The sequence below is a fragment of the Berghia stephanieae genome, chromosome 3 (genome assembly GCF_034508935.2).
Source record: "Berghia stephanieae isolate SIO BIC M18660-M18661 chromosome 3, UCSD_Bste_1.3, whole genome shotgun sequence".
NCBI classification, from domain to species: domain Eukaryota; kingdom Metazoa; phylum Mollusca; class Gastropoda; order Nudibranchia; family Aeolidiidae; genus Berghia; species Berghia stephanieae.
In genome coordinates, this window is record NC_088362.1 from 48,979,350 (window position 1) to 48,996,849 (window position 17,500).

Here is a 17,500-nt window from a genome sequence, read left to right on the forward strand (position 1 = left end):
ATTAAAATAAAAAAGAACTAACAATTAATTTGTTAAAAAACAAAACAAAAAAAAAAAAACACCCCAAAACAACAACAACAACAACAAAAAACAAATAAGAAAACAATTTAAATAAATGAGTTTTGAGAAGCACTAAAAAAAACGAGAAAAAAAGAAAAGTTTAAATGGATAAACAAATATATAAAAACAACACAAATTAATACTAAATTGATATAAAATTAGTAAATTAATAAATTTAATTCAATACTGGAACATTCCCAAAGTCATTACATCAATGGTACCAGCACAAGTAAGGCAATAAATAAGAAAAAGTTCGTTTGCCAAAATCTCGATTTAGTTTTCACTGGTTAATAAGGTGGGCTCATTTGAATTAGCCCGACCTAGTACTAGAGAGGCCAGACAGCAAAAATCGGAGTTAGTTCACCGTCAGGCGACGTGACGATGAGATGACGATGTGGGCGGAGTGGAGTGGTTAGGGAGGGGGGGGGGGGGGTGATAAAAAAGAACAGGAGCGTATCCTGGTTTATGCATTACGGGATGCAGGGTGATTCGCAATCTATCAAAAATACACCCAAATTGATTTCAGTACGAAGTATCAAGTTTAAATAGTAACTTTTGAAATTATCTAATTTAAATTTGATTATTTCAGACCTGGTAATACAGCATATAACTTGAAAAAACAGGCTGGTATTTGCCCACCCTGCCCATTATTACCAGCCGTCCCTGACATCAACTGTTTTAAATCAAACTCAGACAACACGTATATCATTCCCGCTGCCCGCTTTACAACTGAAGTTGGCATTGCAAAAACGACAAGGCTCAAATGCTACTACTACTACTACTACTACTACTACTACTACTACTACTACTACTACTACTACTACTACTACTACTACTACTACTAATACTACTACTACTACTACTACTACTACTACTACTACTACTACTACTACTTCTACTACTACTAAACAATATTTTGAGTTTATTAGACTTAGCGATTATAGGGCATGAATCATAACTGGTGAACTGATTCTCTCCTTGTTTTCTTCAGGGATTTTTATGTCCATTTTCATTTCATTATATTTCTTAATTGTCTTTTTTTTAAATTTCAGACTAACTAAATGTTTAGCCTGAGTGACAAGTATTGATGCTATTTGTTTGGTAAAATACTCATATTATCCCACCGGCGAATGTGCAACCTTGAATGTTTATAGTCTGATAGATAAAATTTAGTGAGAACTAATCATTAAAATGGCTGTCTAAAAACAATAGCAAAGAGCTGAGTGACGTTAATTTCGTTCCTTCTATAGATATCTTCAGAGTAGAACTGAATGGCTATCATGGCTCCTTAAATTCTGGGATAGCTACGTCACTCTTAAATCTTTTAAAAAATATAATTCCCTACAACAGCAATCACATACTAAATATCGATTAGTATCTGTTTAATAACGTTTAGACGATAATACAAAATATCAGTTACTACCAAACCTGATCCTCCGGTGGGTCTATACTTCCTGCCTGACATTTCCAAGAATGTTAGGTCCAAAGGTCAGAGTTCGAAGCGGGCTCGTTTTCCGACTGAGTCAGACGGATAGATTAGTAGATAGATACCTAAATTGGGTAAATAATTAAATTTGCATATTTGTGGAGCACGTTCTACCCTCAACGTGCAATTTAACGCTCCAATATGTAGGCCTAAATTACAATTTAATTCATTCTGTATAATAATAGGTAATATCTACAATAAAAAAGAATGATTTTCATGGGTTTTTAAAAGAAAAAAAAAAGCCATAACTAACTTTGTCAGAATAATTTTCTTTTCACACAAATACACAAAAATATATGCTTGATCAATAATTAAAGCAACAAAAATAATATTCTATTGTAAAATATTGATATAATAGGGTCGTGACGTCACTGTCCTCGTAATGACACATAGTAACTGGTTCTAAACTATCGGAACAATGGCTGACGCCCTTATGAAATACTTCTCCAACGAGCAAAAAAGTGTATCCAGAGGAGAAAAACTTTATAAATCTGATCATGATTTGATTTTTATACATTCTGATCATATGACATATGAAAAAGTTCTAGCCAGCATGAAGAATAAAACATCAGATTATTGAATCCTATTACAATAATACTGATCAACGCTATATTTCACATACCATTTAAACACAACCATAAACTATGAACTTGAATGTAAATCCCATTAAATGGTGAAACATAAGCATAAGACTAAACATACATGAATAGACCATCATCCAGGTATGAAATATGAGAGAAAACCAGAAGCTAATTTAATAAAGCAAGATTATGACGTTATGTAGACATTGGAATTTTTGTAACTGTCATGTCGGAGATAAACTGTTCCTTTCTTTCATTATTGCTAGTAATTTGATGTTATCAATCAGTTAAATAAAAAAGATAATATTAAAGAGAATTATGGCATTATTTAATATAATATGATTTTAAACACCTAAAACAAAACAAAACAAAAAAACAAAAAACAAAAAAACAAAAAGAACAATTTAAAAAAAAAAGGATTTGAAATCTTAGTGGCAACGTGGCTAACTTTGGCACTCACACAGATCAGTTATAAAATAGATTTAGCCATATTTTCTTTTTCACAGACAAAGAAACAATAAAACACAATAATGCTTTTGTTTTTATTCACTGATGGCTAAATTTAAATTATATTTTAGAGGATTTTTAATCACGCATCTTTCGGCAGCAACCTCTTATGGTTTTCACACTACTATGTTATGACGATCGACCCAATCAGCAAAGTCTGGTCCGCATTCGTGCACCGTCGCAAACCCGCCGGGTAGCATCGTCACATTACACCGTTCGACTAGATGCTCTGTCGTCTCAGGTTCTTGCCCACAGCGGGTACATGTTGGAAAGGTAGAAAGACCCCACCGATGAAGCGCACTGGCCGTGAGGTAGCTCCTCGATCGAAGCCGATCCGCAGTCACCCAGCGTCTCCTCTTACTGGTATAAAAAGCCTGGCAACTTCTCACCAAGCTTAGAGGAGGTTACGTCCCCGCCTACACGAGGGATTGAATTCGTCCGAACCGACTTCCATCTCGTATGTGCAGCTCTAGACGTAGTCAGGGGTTCTGCGTACAAGGGTTGCCGGGACTTATTTCGGCTCGAAACGGGGGCACAGTCCATTATGCGCTTCAGAGGGGTATCCCCATTCCCTCTGTCTTTGATCTTACTCAGCCAGTTTCCCGTAATCGTCTCCCTCCGGACATCGGGGGGCTGGATCGCTGCCATTATCGGGCCCCATTCTCTAGGAGTTGTTGCTAGCGTTCCTGACACTATGTGCATCGACTTGCGAAGTTTTACATCCACCTTCTCAACGTTTCTGCTTCTACCTCACACTGGAGCGCAGTACTCCGCGGTGGAATAGCATATTGCCAGGGCGGACGTTCTCAGGAGCGCTTGGCTAGTGCCCCAAGTCGATCCCGCCAGCTTCCTCAGAAGACTGTTCCGCTTCTCTATCTTCCGGGCAATCCCTTCGAGATGCACCCGATAGGTAAGGCTGCGATCCAACGTCACCCCTAAATATTTTGGATGCGGCTCATTTGGGAGTGGCTGGTCCCCGACTAGGACATTCAGTTTGCGGGTGTGCCAAGCACTGCATATGTGAAATGCAGTGGCCACGGTTTTTGAAGTGTTCATCTTCAGGTACCACTTGTCGAAGTAGGATTTGAGTCTGGTGACGTCCTCGCTGAGTACGCTCTAAGGCGGGTCCACACTTTACTCTGAGTAACGAGTGCCCAGTCGTCCGCGTATCCCAGCCTCAGGGAGGAAGTGTTCGGCATATCGCTAATGTAAACGTTAAACAATATTTGCGCAAGTACCGACCCATGAGGGACCCATTCTTCAATTTCCTTACTTTGCTCGTGGCGTCTCCCAGCGCGACGTATAATTGTCTTTCCCCTTAGATCGAAGAGAACAACTTCAAGGTCTTTTTGCACCTTATGATTTTTGCTAGTTTGAGCATCAACCCTTCGCAGACAGCACCTGTTTGCTGTTTTCTCTCGAACCCATGCTCAATGTGCTATCTTTCGGCATATCCTGCAAGACAAGAATGACAAGAAGGCTTTCTTCATTATTCATATCCTGTTCGTACTCTCTGACTACTAACTTGTTTCAGTCAAGGAGATTTCATTTTCTAGATCGCTGGCATTAAGAGCATGGATCTAGGACACATATCAAACAGAAACAAGCTTGTTTGACTAACTTCTAATGATGTATCTCCGACGTCCTACATCATAAAATGACGCAATTGCCTTATCATGGATATATAAAAAGCATTGAAAGTCACTAAGAATTTTCTGATTTCATTTTTATATCAGATATCCTTTCTCATTAACATTTCATTTTCAGTAATAATGTCAATAAACAGAAATAATTGTGCCAACCTTTAATTTAATAATAGAGGATAAGTTTCAAAGTTCTAATGACACCAAAAATGATGTCGGAAGCGCCGACTTTGACCATGGATTAAGATCAGTCATTTTATAATAATATTATATTATGATAAGCATAACCATCTTTGACGATTTCAAAGATTGGGCACAAGTGTCCACTACTCATTGCAATGCTCAGATAATAACAAAACGATGTTGAGGTCCTGTGCTTGTTATTACTAGAATTGTAGTACACCAACATGCATACATACACATTAAAATTGACACACGCACACCACACACATTATGTAAGAATGGATCAGATAAGGAAAACTTAGATTAATGTAAGTAATAAGTAGTGGTCACTCAGAACCGTTAGGAGTTTATCTGTAGCCATCGTTAAGTTATAGCCTGACACTGAAACCCAAAAAGACTGGCATTGACGTCATTATTTGTTTTTTTGCACCGCCTAGTGAGTTGTAGTTAGTAGTGCTCATGGAAACAAGTGGTCCCATTGGTTGAATTATTGAATACATTTCACCATTTGTTTTCTTTTGTGGCCAAAGACTGGCATTTTGACGTGATTTTTTGGTCAATGTCAGGCTATAAGTTAACGATGGCTACGGTTTATCCCGGTTTTTATAGCGTGAAACGGAAAATATAGCAATTGCTTGCTAGCCTTTGGACAGGATGCTAGTCAATCGCAAAGCACTTTTCACTAGATCCAACAGGCCCAGCTACCTAATCACTGTAGGGTGGACAGAGGGTCAGAAAAACAATCACGACTTCACCCGGAATCGATCTCTGCCCCTTTACGTACGAAGCGAATGCTTTAAGAAAAAAAACAACTCGAGGTTTTATATGGCGCAATATCCATTCAACGTGCTCAAAACGCTTTACAAAGGGTCCCTAGCAAATAGCCTGTTAGGCGATATTACACTTTTTTTTTCTGACAGAGACAACAACCCTATTGACGGCCAGGTACTCATTTTACACCTGAGTACGGTGAGCGAATGTCAATATAGAGTCTTTTCCAAGGATTCAACTATGTGCCGAACCCAGGACCTTCCGATCCGAAAGCGAATGTCATACCACAAGGCCACATAGCCACACAACTACCAACTGAGTTATCGAGATCCGCGATTTTAATGTAAAAATATTGAAATAAATATCTATCTCCTCAATGAACGAAGGTACCGATAGCTCAGTCTGTAGAGCGCTCGATTCATACGCAAAGAGGCGAGGAAATCGATCCCGAGTGAAGTCGAGATTGTTTTTCTAACCCCCCCCCCCCCGTTGTCCACCCAGGAGTAGTTGGGTACCTGGATCTTTTAGATATTGCGGAATGTACTATACGATCGACTAGGGCTTATCCGAAAGGTAGCATGTCTTTGCTATTTTCCGTTTCAACACTATAAAAACCGAGATAAACTACGGCTCCATGGGCCTAATGGCTCTGAAGGACTACTTTAATATATTTTTTAAACTTTCCTCAACCAAGGTGTTTGTTTGAACTCAAATTACAGGCTAAGCTTTAAAAAAATATTTAAACATCAGGTTAACTCCGATTTAATGCAATTTTCAGGAGCCTAGTCACATATGAGATTCAATTTGTCATCTCCATTTTCTGTATTATAGAAATCGTGGTATCTAACCCTTACGATTCACCTATGTAAAAGATTTTAAAAAAGACCCCCCCCCAAAAAAAAAAAAAACAAAACAAAAAAACAAAAAAAAAACAAAAAAAAAAAAAAATAAAAAATAAAAAAATAAAAAAAAATAAAAAAAAAAAAAAAAAAAAAAAAAAAAAAAACAAAAAAAAAAAAAAAAACAAAAAAACCCAAAACAAATCCCCCCAAAAAGCAAAACAAACAACAACAACATCAACAACAAAACCAACAAGAAAAAAAAGAAAACAACTTGAGCTTTTATATAGCGCAATATCCGCTAAACGTGCTCATAGCGCCTCACATAGGGTCCCTGACCAACAGTGAGCCGTAACATGTAGAATGAGACATGACGCCTGTTAGACAATATTACAATTTTTTTCCAACAGAGACAACGCAGTTAACGGCCAGGTACTCATTGTACACCTGAATACGGTGAGAGAATGTGAGTAAAGAGCTTTTCCAAGGACTCAACTATGCGCCGAGGGTGGCTCGAACCCTGGACCTTCCAACCCGAAAGCGAGTGTCATATTATTACAAGCCCACATAGTCGTACAAAATCATCTACATTTTTTTTTTTTTTAGAAATCGTCGTATCTAACCCTCACGATATAAGCTTTTATGATACAGTACTTGCTGGATTCTAACAAGGTCTCATGAAAAGCCATAAAGCTTGCGAGAATCCGACCGTGCCGAAATCAGATGCTCAATGGGGGTAACCACAGGAGTCTGTGGGGGTAACCAATACATTCGGTCATCCAGCCCCATCGTGTTCGGTTGCAGAGCGGTGCTCGTTGGAATTCAGCGCGCTAGAATCCGTATGTGAACAACTGACCATACCAGTGTCATGTGGGGGACTAAAAAAATTCGCCCTTCCGCGGCACGCTCACTGCATCAGCGGGGACTTTCCACTTGTCCAACATGTACCCGTTGTGGTAACGAGCCCGAAACAGAGCAGAGCATCTAGTTGAACGGTGCGTTGTGACGAAGCTTCCGGGTGGGTTTGCGACGGTGCACGAGTGCGGTACGGAATAATTTGCTGATTGGGTCGATCGTCATAACCTAGTAGTGTATTAGAAGATGCTGTACTTCCGAGACGCATCATTAAGGGATGCTATCAGTTAAACGTCCGAATAATCCTTTTTGTAGAAAATGAGCAAGTTTGGGACTAATAGAAAGATCCCCGAAATACCCGGGGTTTTATATAGAGAATATCAACTAAACGTGCTCAAATCGCTTTATAAGGGGTCCCCAGCCAACAGCAACACTTAGAATGTAGGGCGAGACATGACGCCTGTTTGGGGATATTACAATTTTTCCGACAGAGACAACGTTGTTAATGGCCAGGTACTCATTTAAACCTGAGTACGGTTAGAGAATGTGAGTAAAGAGCCTTTTCCAAGGACTCAACTATGCGCCGCTCAGAGCGGGACTCGAACTCAGGACCTTCCGATCCGAAAGCGAGTGTCATACCACTAGACCAACTACCGCATCTTTCCCAAGAAAAAAAAAGAAAGAAAGAAAACGCTTGAAACGGGGCCTTAGTCCTGGACCTCCCGGTCCACTGGGCGACCTCGCACCGTCATGATAAACTAGATGCTAAGAATTTAATTCATGACCTAATGTATGAAACTTGAGTTATTTTTGAATTGTCTATTTGGGGGCGAAGTGGCCGAGTGGTTAAGCATTGCACTGTGACCCGGAAGGACCCGGGTTCGAGCCCCGCTTCAGGCACTTTCGTTTTTTTCCTTGAGCAAGATTATTAAACCCCAATTTGCTCACTTGGACAACATGGGTGATTCCTGTTGACATCAGACACTTTGTTTCATGAGTTATCTATATTCCTTCGTGGAATGCCGAGGCGACGATATCTTATGATGTCGTGGCGAAAAAGGCATAATTTTTTTTTTGAGGTAATAGATATTTGAGATTTTTTTATATAGCGCAATATCCACTAAACGTGCTCATAGCGCTTTACAAAGGGTCCCAGACCATCAGCAACACGTGACATGTAGATCGAGACATGACGCATGTAAGGCGATATGACAATTTTTCCGACATAGACAACACTGTTAACGACCAGGTACTCATTTTACACATGAGTACGGTAAAGAGCCTTTTCCAAGGACTCAACTATGCGCCGATCGAGGCTCGAACCCAGGACCTTCCGATCCGAAAGCGAGTGTCATACCACAAGACCACATAGCTATATTTTTTAGCCAAAGAATGTGATATTTTGTATTTATATCTGACAATTTCAAATATTATTTAAATAGACCTATTAGTATCGGATCCATTCCGACATAATGCCAGCTTAAGGCAGTAGGTTCAATATGATTCAATTAAAATTCGGAGACCTTCAGAGCTATGAGGCACACGGGGCCGGATTTGATCCCGGTTTCTATAGATAAAATGAAGATGACGTCACTTGGGTCTTTGTTAATGTTGTTTGCCATCCGCGCTTATGAGTAATTCTCACTAAACTGTATTAACCAGACTATAAACGTTTAAGGTTACACATAGTTTTGTGTGTTGGTTCGTTATATTTCCGGATAGCAATGTTATGAGCTTCTTAACCAAGCGTATTCTATCTATAAGAGTTCATAGTTTCACATAGTTTTGTGTGTTGGTTCGTTATATTTCCGGATGGCAATGTTGTGAGATTCTTAGCCAAGCGCATACTATCTATAGCGTGAAATGGACAATAGCAATTGACCGCTAGCCTTCGGATAGGGCGCCAGTCTATCTCAAAGTACTTTCCGCCAAATCGATCTTACAGACCAAGCTAACAAATCATTGTCGGGTGAACAAGGGTGGTCAGAAAATATCTCGACTTCAACCGGGATCGAACTTATTCCCTTTGCATGTGAAAAGAGCGCTCTACCAATTGAACTATCGGAACTTCGAATTAAAAGTGGCAACCGTCGTAACATCATGATAATCAAAACATTCTTCAGGGGCTTCGAATGGCCATATACAACAATAGGGCTGTATTATGTGGAGAATAAGTCCTTTTTAGCATTAATCTTGAGACCGCGGACCGCTGACTTTAACGCTTATGTAGTTAAATAATAACATTAGCATTTATATAGTGCAAAATCCATTAGATGTTTTCAAGGCTCATTACGGTCTAGAGGTCCAGGGGTCTTGCTTAACTGATTGCTTAACATGTAGGGCGAAACATGAAGCTGTTACAGTTTATTCTTCTGACCGAGACAACAGTTTTACTGGTCAGATAATCAGTTTACACATGAGTAAGGTGAGGGAATGTGATTAAAGAGCCTTTTCCAAAGACTCAAGATTGCACTGCCACAGCCGGACCCGAAGGACTTACAGTTCAGCAACCGAGTGGCGTACCTCGCGAACACAAAGCCGCAGGGATTATAACTTGTACATTTTTCGCTGGATTCTCTCACGCCGAATAACACCACGTTCTGCGATACAATGAACCAGTAGATTTTTGATCAATCAAACAAATGGACACACCTCACACGTGCTCGGACAAACATAGTTGGTTGTTTATAAACAATAACGTAAATGAAATCGACCTCTCTCTGATCATTGTTATTGTTTTTGTACCACCAAATACGTAGGTAACTAGTTATCATGTTATAAACGTTAAAGTTTACAAATAGTTTTCTGTATTGATTCTATTGATCAAGAGGTAGAACAGTGGGTATTTTACTTAGATACATACCATCGATAGTAAAACCTGTGCAGTTCGCTATGTTTACCAGTCACTGCCATTGTTTACATAATATTATCATATGATCACCAGGTGGAGAGCCCGCATCCTTATATTTACGCAGGTTCGATTGAGTACCTGACTGTAGGCAGTAACGGATATTGGAAGAGCGTTGGTAAAAAAAAAAAAAAAGAAGAAAAAACAAAAGGACAAAAAAAAAAAACAAAAAACAAACCCCAAACAAAGGATGACATTAAAGGCGACTGTCAGGAAAGAATATTTTATGGTCTGCTGAAAAAATAAACTGATGCACTATGAAGGGCTCCAAGCAAGGGGATAGCCGTGAAAATGCTCTGTATAAATGTGCACGGTCTTCATAATATGTTCATTGAAAACCACACCCCTGGTTGATTGAGAACCTGGCTGATTGAGGAAGCGAGTTCCAAGTGTCCGTCGATTGCCAGTCATGGTTTATCGTCCACCCTGTATTTTTCTTTGAAGATGTGCATGGTCTTCATATTTATTCTATTGAAAACCAAACAACCACTTAACTCTCTCCTTGCCAGCCATTTTTAGTATTTCCCCCGAAAATTCACAGCCACACGACACAAAAATAGACTTTTCTTACTCAAAGAAAAAAGTAACAAGTGCATTCTATATGTTGTTCAGGAAAATGATGTCTACAACACAGTCTTTAGTATTTGTAGCTGTGATCAAAGCATTTCTTTAAATTTTGCGATGTACCATAGAAATCAGAATGAGAAAATTGTCGGTTGCATCTTAACGAATGTGACAATTTTCCTATGGTTGGTAAGGAGAGGGTTAAGAGCCTGGTTGAGGATGCAAGTTCCAAGTTTTCCATGTTCAAACTGTCAATCATTGTCTGTCGTCCTCTGTGTAATTTGTGCTTTGATTAGTGCTGCTGTTAGGATTTTACAACTGTTGTAGTTGCAGCAATAGGCTTCAACAGTTATGACGTCACTTCCCTCGTAAATTCGCATGGTAACTTAGTAACTGACTCTAAACTATCGGAACAATAGCGGACGCCCTTATGAAATATTTCTCCGACAAGCATAAAAGTGTATTCAGAGGAGAAAAACATTATAAATATGATCTTGTTTTGACTTTTATGCATTCTGATCACATGATATATGAAAAGTTCTAGTCAGCTTGAAGAATAAAAAGTACCGATTTTCTTTGTTTAGAACCACGCTGCTCGCCGTTGCAGGGCGACGTGACATCAGACTATTGAATCCAATTAGATTTGGTGTATAAGCCACACTTAATAATTAGATAGCTATGAGAAGAGCTAGTTTATTCAAAACATACTAAAACGAAAATATTTTTTTATTCGATTCTGGCTTTTATTGGGAGCAAGTGGACAAATGAAGAGAGCTCAATATTCCACCATGGAGCTGCCATACGGAGAGAGAGAGAGAGAGAGAGATAGAGAGAGAGAGAGAGAGAGAGAGAGAGAGAGAGAGAGAGAGAGAGAGAGAGAGAGAGAGTAATGCGGCATTTATGTATGCTTCAAGACATGGTGTGCATTTTCTTGACTCTTCTTAACATCAACAAAATTCTCTCTTCATCGCTGTCCACCTCAATGGCACGGCGTCGTCCCCGTTTCTGTATCTTTGGAGACGCTGGAACTGATGAAGGCCTTTTTATATCGTCCAATGGTTTATTCGCGATTTTTTTATTGCTGATATCTACATCATAATTTTCTTGTGTTTTTGGATTTATTTTGTGACGAGAAGACGTCAAACTAATTCTATCAGAGTCTGAGAAATCAAGGTTTCTAAAATCTGGGGAAGAATGCATGACCTCATTTTTCAAAGGCGAATATTGTTTCTTTAGTTTTTGCTCCTCGTCGTTAATCGTGCGATCCAGCGCACTAAGACTTGAATTGTTTTTCTTATTTTCTTTCATCCTTCTACGTTCTCTTCTAGAGTGTTCATATTCCATGTCGTCAATCGAGGAGCTTTGTTTTGGTTTCGATGAATCTTTTTGTTTATGGGGTTTGTTGACATTTCTTCTCCTGTCATTTGTTACAACCCCACTTCTGTTGTCCTCAAAGGATTTGGAAGACAATGGATTAAAGTTCGACGAAATACTTTCTTGTTTATCTATTCTGGGGTGTTTCCTCTCAGCAGATCCTCTTCCATGTTTGTCTTTATCATGTGCCTTAAAACTAGTTTGCTGTTCATTCCCCGTGAGTCCAGTCATATTGCTTCTCTCTGCACCCGGATTTGATGTAGAATGGGGAACGGAATGCGATTGAGGAACTAAACTTTTCTCGATATTATGGTAATTTTCATGAATGGTTCCATGTTCATTTAAAAGATTCGAAGGTATTGGAGATCTATCATTAGAGTTCATTTTCTTTTGAGATTTTCCCAATTTGTTAGCTTTTAGCTTGTCCAATGGGGGTGTTGTACTTTGATGTTTTGAGTCTAAGCGCGTCTCTGTCGTGTCCATCCTTCTATCTCGATTGGTCACACTTTCATGGTTTTTGCTCTGATGATGACTCCCTAGTGAGTAATTTTCACCAGCTACATTCACAGGGTCTTGTCTAATTTTATGACGATTATGATTTGAATGTAAAGCAAATGAAGACTCTGACTGCGTCGACATTTCTGATGAATCATGTTCACCTTTCTTGTCTTGTAATGCCGAGACTGGTGGTTCGGGAAGATTGAAATAATTCCTGAAAATCTCCTCATCTCTCAATGGCTTCCCGTCTCTAGGTCTGAGATGTGAATTTCTTGATTTGCCATTATATCGAGTGTCCAAAGTTTCCATTTCTCCGGGTTGTTCATATTTCAAATCATTGTTATGGTAACTGGATTTAAACGATTTTCTTTTAACCCTTGGACTGTCAATGGAGGAGCGCTTTTTACCCTCCAAGGTCGTTATTGTATGCTTTGGTATTTCATGCCGAATGTCCACACTACTATTCGACAGTTGCTCTGATTGTAAACTTATAATGTCTTCTTTCACAAGATTTTCCATTTTATCCTGAGCTCTCACTTCCTTGTTTTCACCCAACTTCTTGACATTTTTATTTTTATTTCCAGTTTTTCTTCCAGGGTCAACAGCATCCGTTTGTTTTATTTCTTGGGCACTTTTTGAAACACTATTTTGAGATTCTGATATTTTGTGTTTAGCTCTCGCATTTTCTTGCTGTTGAGTGTTAAGTTCATTATTTGTATTGGCCATGAATAAGGACTCTGAAGAATCTACCGATCTTCGAAAATCGGCGTTAATTTTTTTATACTCTGTCACATTCGATTCAGGATTTTGTAGACCAAAGTATTTTCGAAATAATTCTTCAATAAATATTTGACTGCTGTCACTGTCGTTGTCATGATCAGCATAATTTATTGGTGTTAACCTATCGTAATTAATATCCTCGCCATCAGTAAACTCGCCGTTTCGTGTTCCGCCCCTTTTAGCAATTCTTTTGGAATTATCATCAAAATCGCGCGGAGATTTCTTCACATCTTTATTCGTTGACTTGAAACCATGCAGTGTTGAATCGTGATTATCAATACTATTCATCGCCGAATAACTCGTTTCAGAAATGTCAAAATCAACAACTCTCGCTGAGTTCGTTTTTGTAGCCTTCATTCTCTTAGCATCAAGATTTCCATTCTGCACACGACTTTGAATATCATTCCTAATCGTCACAATATCATTTTCACAACTTTCGATTCCACCTCCAAAATCTTCTGTGTTATTTAACATAGAAGTCAATACAACTAATTTGTCAGGAGCGTTGATTTCATGTTTGATTTGGTTTTGACTCCGTTCTGGTCTTGTCTCTTCTTCTGGCTGGACAAACACAATCTGACTTTCCACATCTCTGTTTTTATGAGTTCCAGAAACACTTTCAAGTGGGTCAGGCAGATTGAAATGCCTTCTAAAAATTTCCTCGTTGCTCATCAACTCCCAATCCCTATTTCTCAACTCTTTTCTCGTGATAGATCTCTGTGAGAAGCTGTCGTAGCTTTTGGTGTCGAGTCGAACGCTATCAGTAAAAGGTGTTTTACGGTTTTGTGGCATTCTTTCCAGGGTACTTTCAATCTCAACAATCTCCAGAACTTCAGGAGAATTAAGACACTGTTCTTCTAACGTATCTGACGGTTGTTTAAATTTATCCTTTATCGCATAGCATTTATTCATTATACTTTCTTTAATGCAAGTGAAAAATCCACTAATTTTCTGTAGGATTCCAGAACATTTTTTTCCAAGCTGAAAATCGGTTCTAAACATTCTTCTTTTCCTGGTATACATTTCTGCAATTTCTTGATCGTAATCATTTCTAGTTCTTTGACAGATGTTTGTAAAAAAGCAACAGTTAGCACAATCTGTAACATCTCTATCTGTCGAATCCTCAATCTGTGTCTTGGTAGGGATATATTCACACGACGTACTCTTTGCCTGTGAAATGGAAGAACATAATAAGAAATTGAGATAGTAGGCTATAGGGATCAATAAGCGGTTTATGGAATCTTTGGACTCTTGAGTAGGCTAAGAATGAGAAAGATCGTTTATTTTATCTGTCCAAAAATATCACCTTTTCATTATTACATTATTATAATCTACTCCTTGTTGGTGAGATTATACCCTCTCTCTCTCTCTCTCTCTCTCTCTCTCTCTCTCTCTCTCTCTTCATCTCTCTCTCCCTCTCTCTCTCTCTCTCTCTTCATCTCTTTCTCTCCATCTCTCTCTCCTACCCTTCCTCCCCGTTCTTTCTTTACATGCCCCCCGCCCTCCCCCCATCACATTTATGTGGTGATCTAACAACGTTCTAGAACTCTCATGAATATTTTTTCTTCTGCATTGAATTATTTTAATTTAAAACATCCATCAGTTGTGAACATTATTCTGCCAAGGTTTTGTTAACGAAGACGAGAGAGACTTTTAATTTTGCAATTATTTTTATATTGCTTTCTCCAACGCTTGCGGGGAGAGGAGAATCAACTTCAATTCTCTTCTGTGTAGATTCTTCCTTCTTTTTCGTCTGTAACGATCTACTCGTAGATATGTTTCCCTCAATTTATCTATTTCTTTCGGTGGCTCCTTAATATGACTCTATGAAAATAATATGGGACCCCTCGTCTCAAAACGGTATTAAGTCGGGATGATTAAGATGCTAAAAATGGCATTTGTAGCCAAAATATCGTGCTTAAGTTGAGTTTATATGCTTTGCAGAGGAGAAGGAATATCATATTTTACTGTGCTAAATACCAATGTTTCATATTTTTGACCATTTTAACTATAATTTGACCTAAGGGCATCTGGTCCATCCCGACATAATACCGTTTTGAGACGAGGGGTCACACATGTGTATGCCCCTTTTTATGTCAACTGCTCCAATCTTTTTACAAAATTCTATTTGACCTTGATAACTTAATATGGTTTGCTTTTGATTCTTCCTTTGCCTCTCAGCATTTGTGTCTACAAGAAGAGGTACTAAAATGAAATACGAGGTAAACCCAACACAGAATTGTAATTCTTTAACAAAGTCTCGTTTACGTGTTTACATTGTGAATCAATTCAATATGATTACACGGGCAATTCGGTTTCATGTGTAGACAGTCATTTGGCAAATCTAAAACCTGACAAGAGAAGAGAAAAAAAAAAAAAATTAGAAACAGCTAATATACTTCCATATGGAATATTCCAATTATAGGTTGAATGAAAAGGTTTACATTTATTTTTAATTGAAATTTTGAGATTATGCATTTTTATGAAATGGCGACCCACATAACAGAAGTGATCCTCATAATGAAGAGGCACTTTGGGTATATTGATAAAATTTAGGTTTACTTATCGCTTTTAACAGATGAGGGTTTAACTCCTTTGCTCAATTTAAGCGAGTGTCATACCACAAGACCACATAGCCCTATTCAGAGAATTTCATAAAATAAATTCCTTTGTCAAAACCCGCTGGACAAATAAGTGATCCACATCAAGCTGACTTTGGCCATTTATACCATTTTTCGTATGTACATCATGATTCTAAGATTTAGTCTCAATCAAGTCTATCCAATTAATTCTCTTTAAATTTAACTAAAAACTAAAAACTAGCATTGTACAAGGCCAAATTCTTTTTCTATGATTGTTTGTTTGAGAAAAATCAGCGAAGGAGAGTAATTCACATAACACGGAATGCCCCCTTTTATCACGGTAGATGAAGGGCAAACCTGAGACGTCTATGATGTTCGTCTCTGGAATAAATTGCACGATACGAAGCGACCCAAGCCTACGACTTGAAGAACACTTATAAAAAATATACGGTATGAGGGGCCTCTGTCAATAGAAAATCCCAGGTTAAAGTAATGTACAGCTATCATCGACATATGATTGGCGCTCTTACAATTACTGGCTTACAATTATTTGAAATTTCATTTTGTGGGAAGACAATGTGATTATCTTAGGAATACACACGAAAATCAAATGATTTAGAGCATTTTGATAATTCTCAGATCTTGTTGCAGTTATTTCCCTTATTAGAGAACGGGTTTTTTTTGTCAAAAGAAATAACTGTCACTAAATATATAATCTAAATTGTCCAAATCTCTAAAGGCAAAGTCACCCCTTGAGGCAACGTCACCCCATTTGACGGTATATCAAGTGAATAGCCTCTTGATGGATGTGATGAATCTTGTCACTTTCACCTCTCTGGCAGGCAGAAAAAATATCTGCAAAAAATAAGCGTGAAGTCAGTTTCATTCTATCTATTTGCACTCACCCAGTGTTTGATTAGAACAAAGAGTAGAACGATCAGGGCTGGAAGTATAATGAAACACAACAATCCGACATTGATCATACTTAACATGTAATGACCGACGTTCAAGTCCTCGGCCACATTGATGGACAACATGGACACGACCCCCAAGAGGGACACCACACATCCAGCTTGGGTATAAAAGTCTACACGATTATCCATAATTGTCTCCTCTCGTGGCTTTGGAAGTCACTTGCTAGGTGCAATAAATAGATACATTAATCATGTAAAAATTTACAGTCATAACAAGAAAGACGTCTTAATAGACATGAAAGATCATTTGTAGCTCGAGCCGCATTGCTCTCACTGCCCATTTGGCGACAACAACTAAGTAATCATAGGTGAAATTATGAGTAGAAGAAACCCAGTCACAAAAATAAAGGGTTGAGATCCAAACTTGTACACAATCATGGTAAAATCCTGCATCGAAAGATAACAGAAACTCGCCTTTCTTTTCTTTCAGAACACCACGGAAAACTGTCAAAAACCTGTAATAGGTATATCCCTCTATGAGTTAACTATGTGATTGCTCTGTTCCGCTGAAAACGTTTAATCTATGAGGTAATATTATTTTAAAATTTGTTTTTACCATAAAATGTAAAGCGCAATTGAATATTTCTGCATGGATAATAAAGCTATAAAAATTCTCACTATTATGTTTCACATGATGATATAGTTTTGAGTGCTGACAATGGTTTATTATTTACTGTTTCGAACTAAACGTCGTATGCATTGGGACTATTTTTAAACAAAGGGAAAGAATTCGTGTGCGATATGACAATTCATTGTTTGTGCCCCTTTGTTATGTAAATATCTCTAGAACAATAGCTGTTACAGAAGTAGCAGACCGAACTGAAACAGGTGGTACACATTGTGTGAAAGGCGCGCTCTTACAATTACTGACTGATATGCCTTAAGGATCCCGTAT

At 38.4% G+C, this 17,500-nt stretch overlaps 2 protein-coding genes across 4 annotated transcripts in view; one reads left to right on the top strand and one right to left on the bottom strand.

Annotated features, from left to right (window-relative positions):
* The window catches only part of LOC144967918 (innexin unc-9-like), a 51,981-nt gene that overhangs the window by 16,856 nt on the left and 17,625 nt on the right, over positions 1-17,500 (top strand). The window contains exon 2 of the mRNA XM_078905689.1: positions 17,036-17,133. The gene's annotated coding sequence lies outside the window, so the exon portion shown is untranslated. The remainder of the gene's footprint in view (positions 1-17,035; positions 17,134-17,500) is intronic.
* On the bottom strand, positions 11,119-17,130 carry LOC144967916 (uncharacterized). Of its 3 annotated transcripts, none has more exons than XM_078905687.1 (3): positions 16,537-17,130; positions 15,352-15,400; positions 11,119-14,219 (listed from the first exon to the last, which is right to left on the bottom strand). In XM_078905687.1, the coding sequence occupies exon 3, from the start codon at positions 14,070-14,072 to the stop codon at positions 11,307-11,309; it is 2,766 nt and encodes a 921-aa protein (XP_078761813.1). In that variant the 5' UTR covers positions 14,073-14,219; positions 15,352-15,400; positions 16,537-17,130; the 3' UTR covers positions 11,119-11,306. The 3 variants fall into 3 exon arrangements, with proteins under 3 accessions (XP_078761813.1, XP_078761810.1, XP_078761812.1); XM_078905684.1 differs by having other exon boundaries at positions 15,326-15,400; positions 16,537-17,123; XM_078905686.1 differs by lacking the exon at positions 15,352-15,400.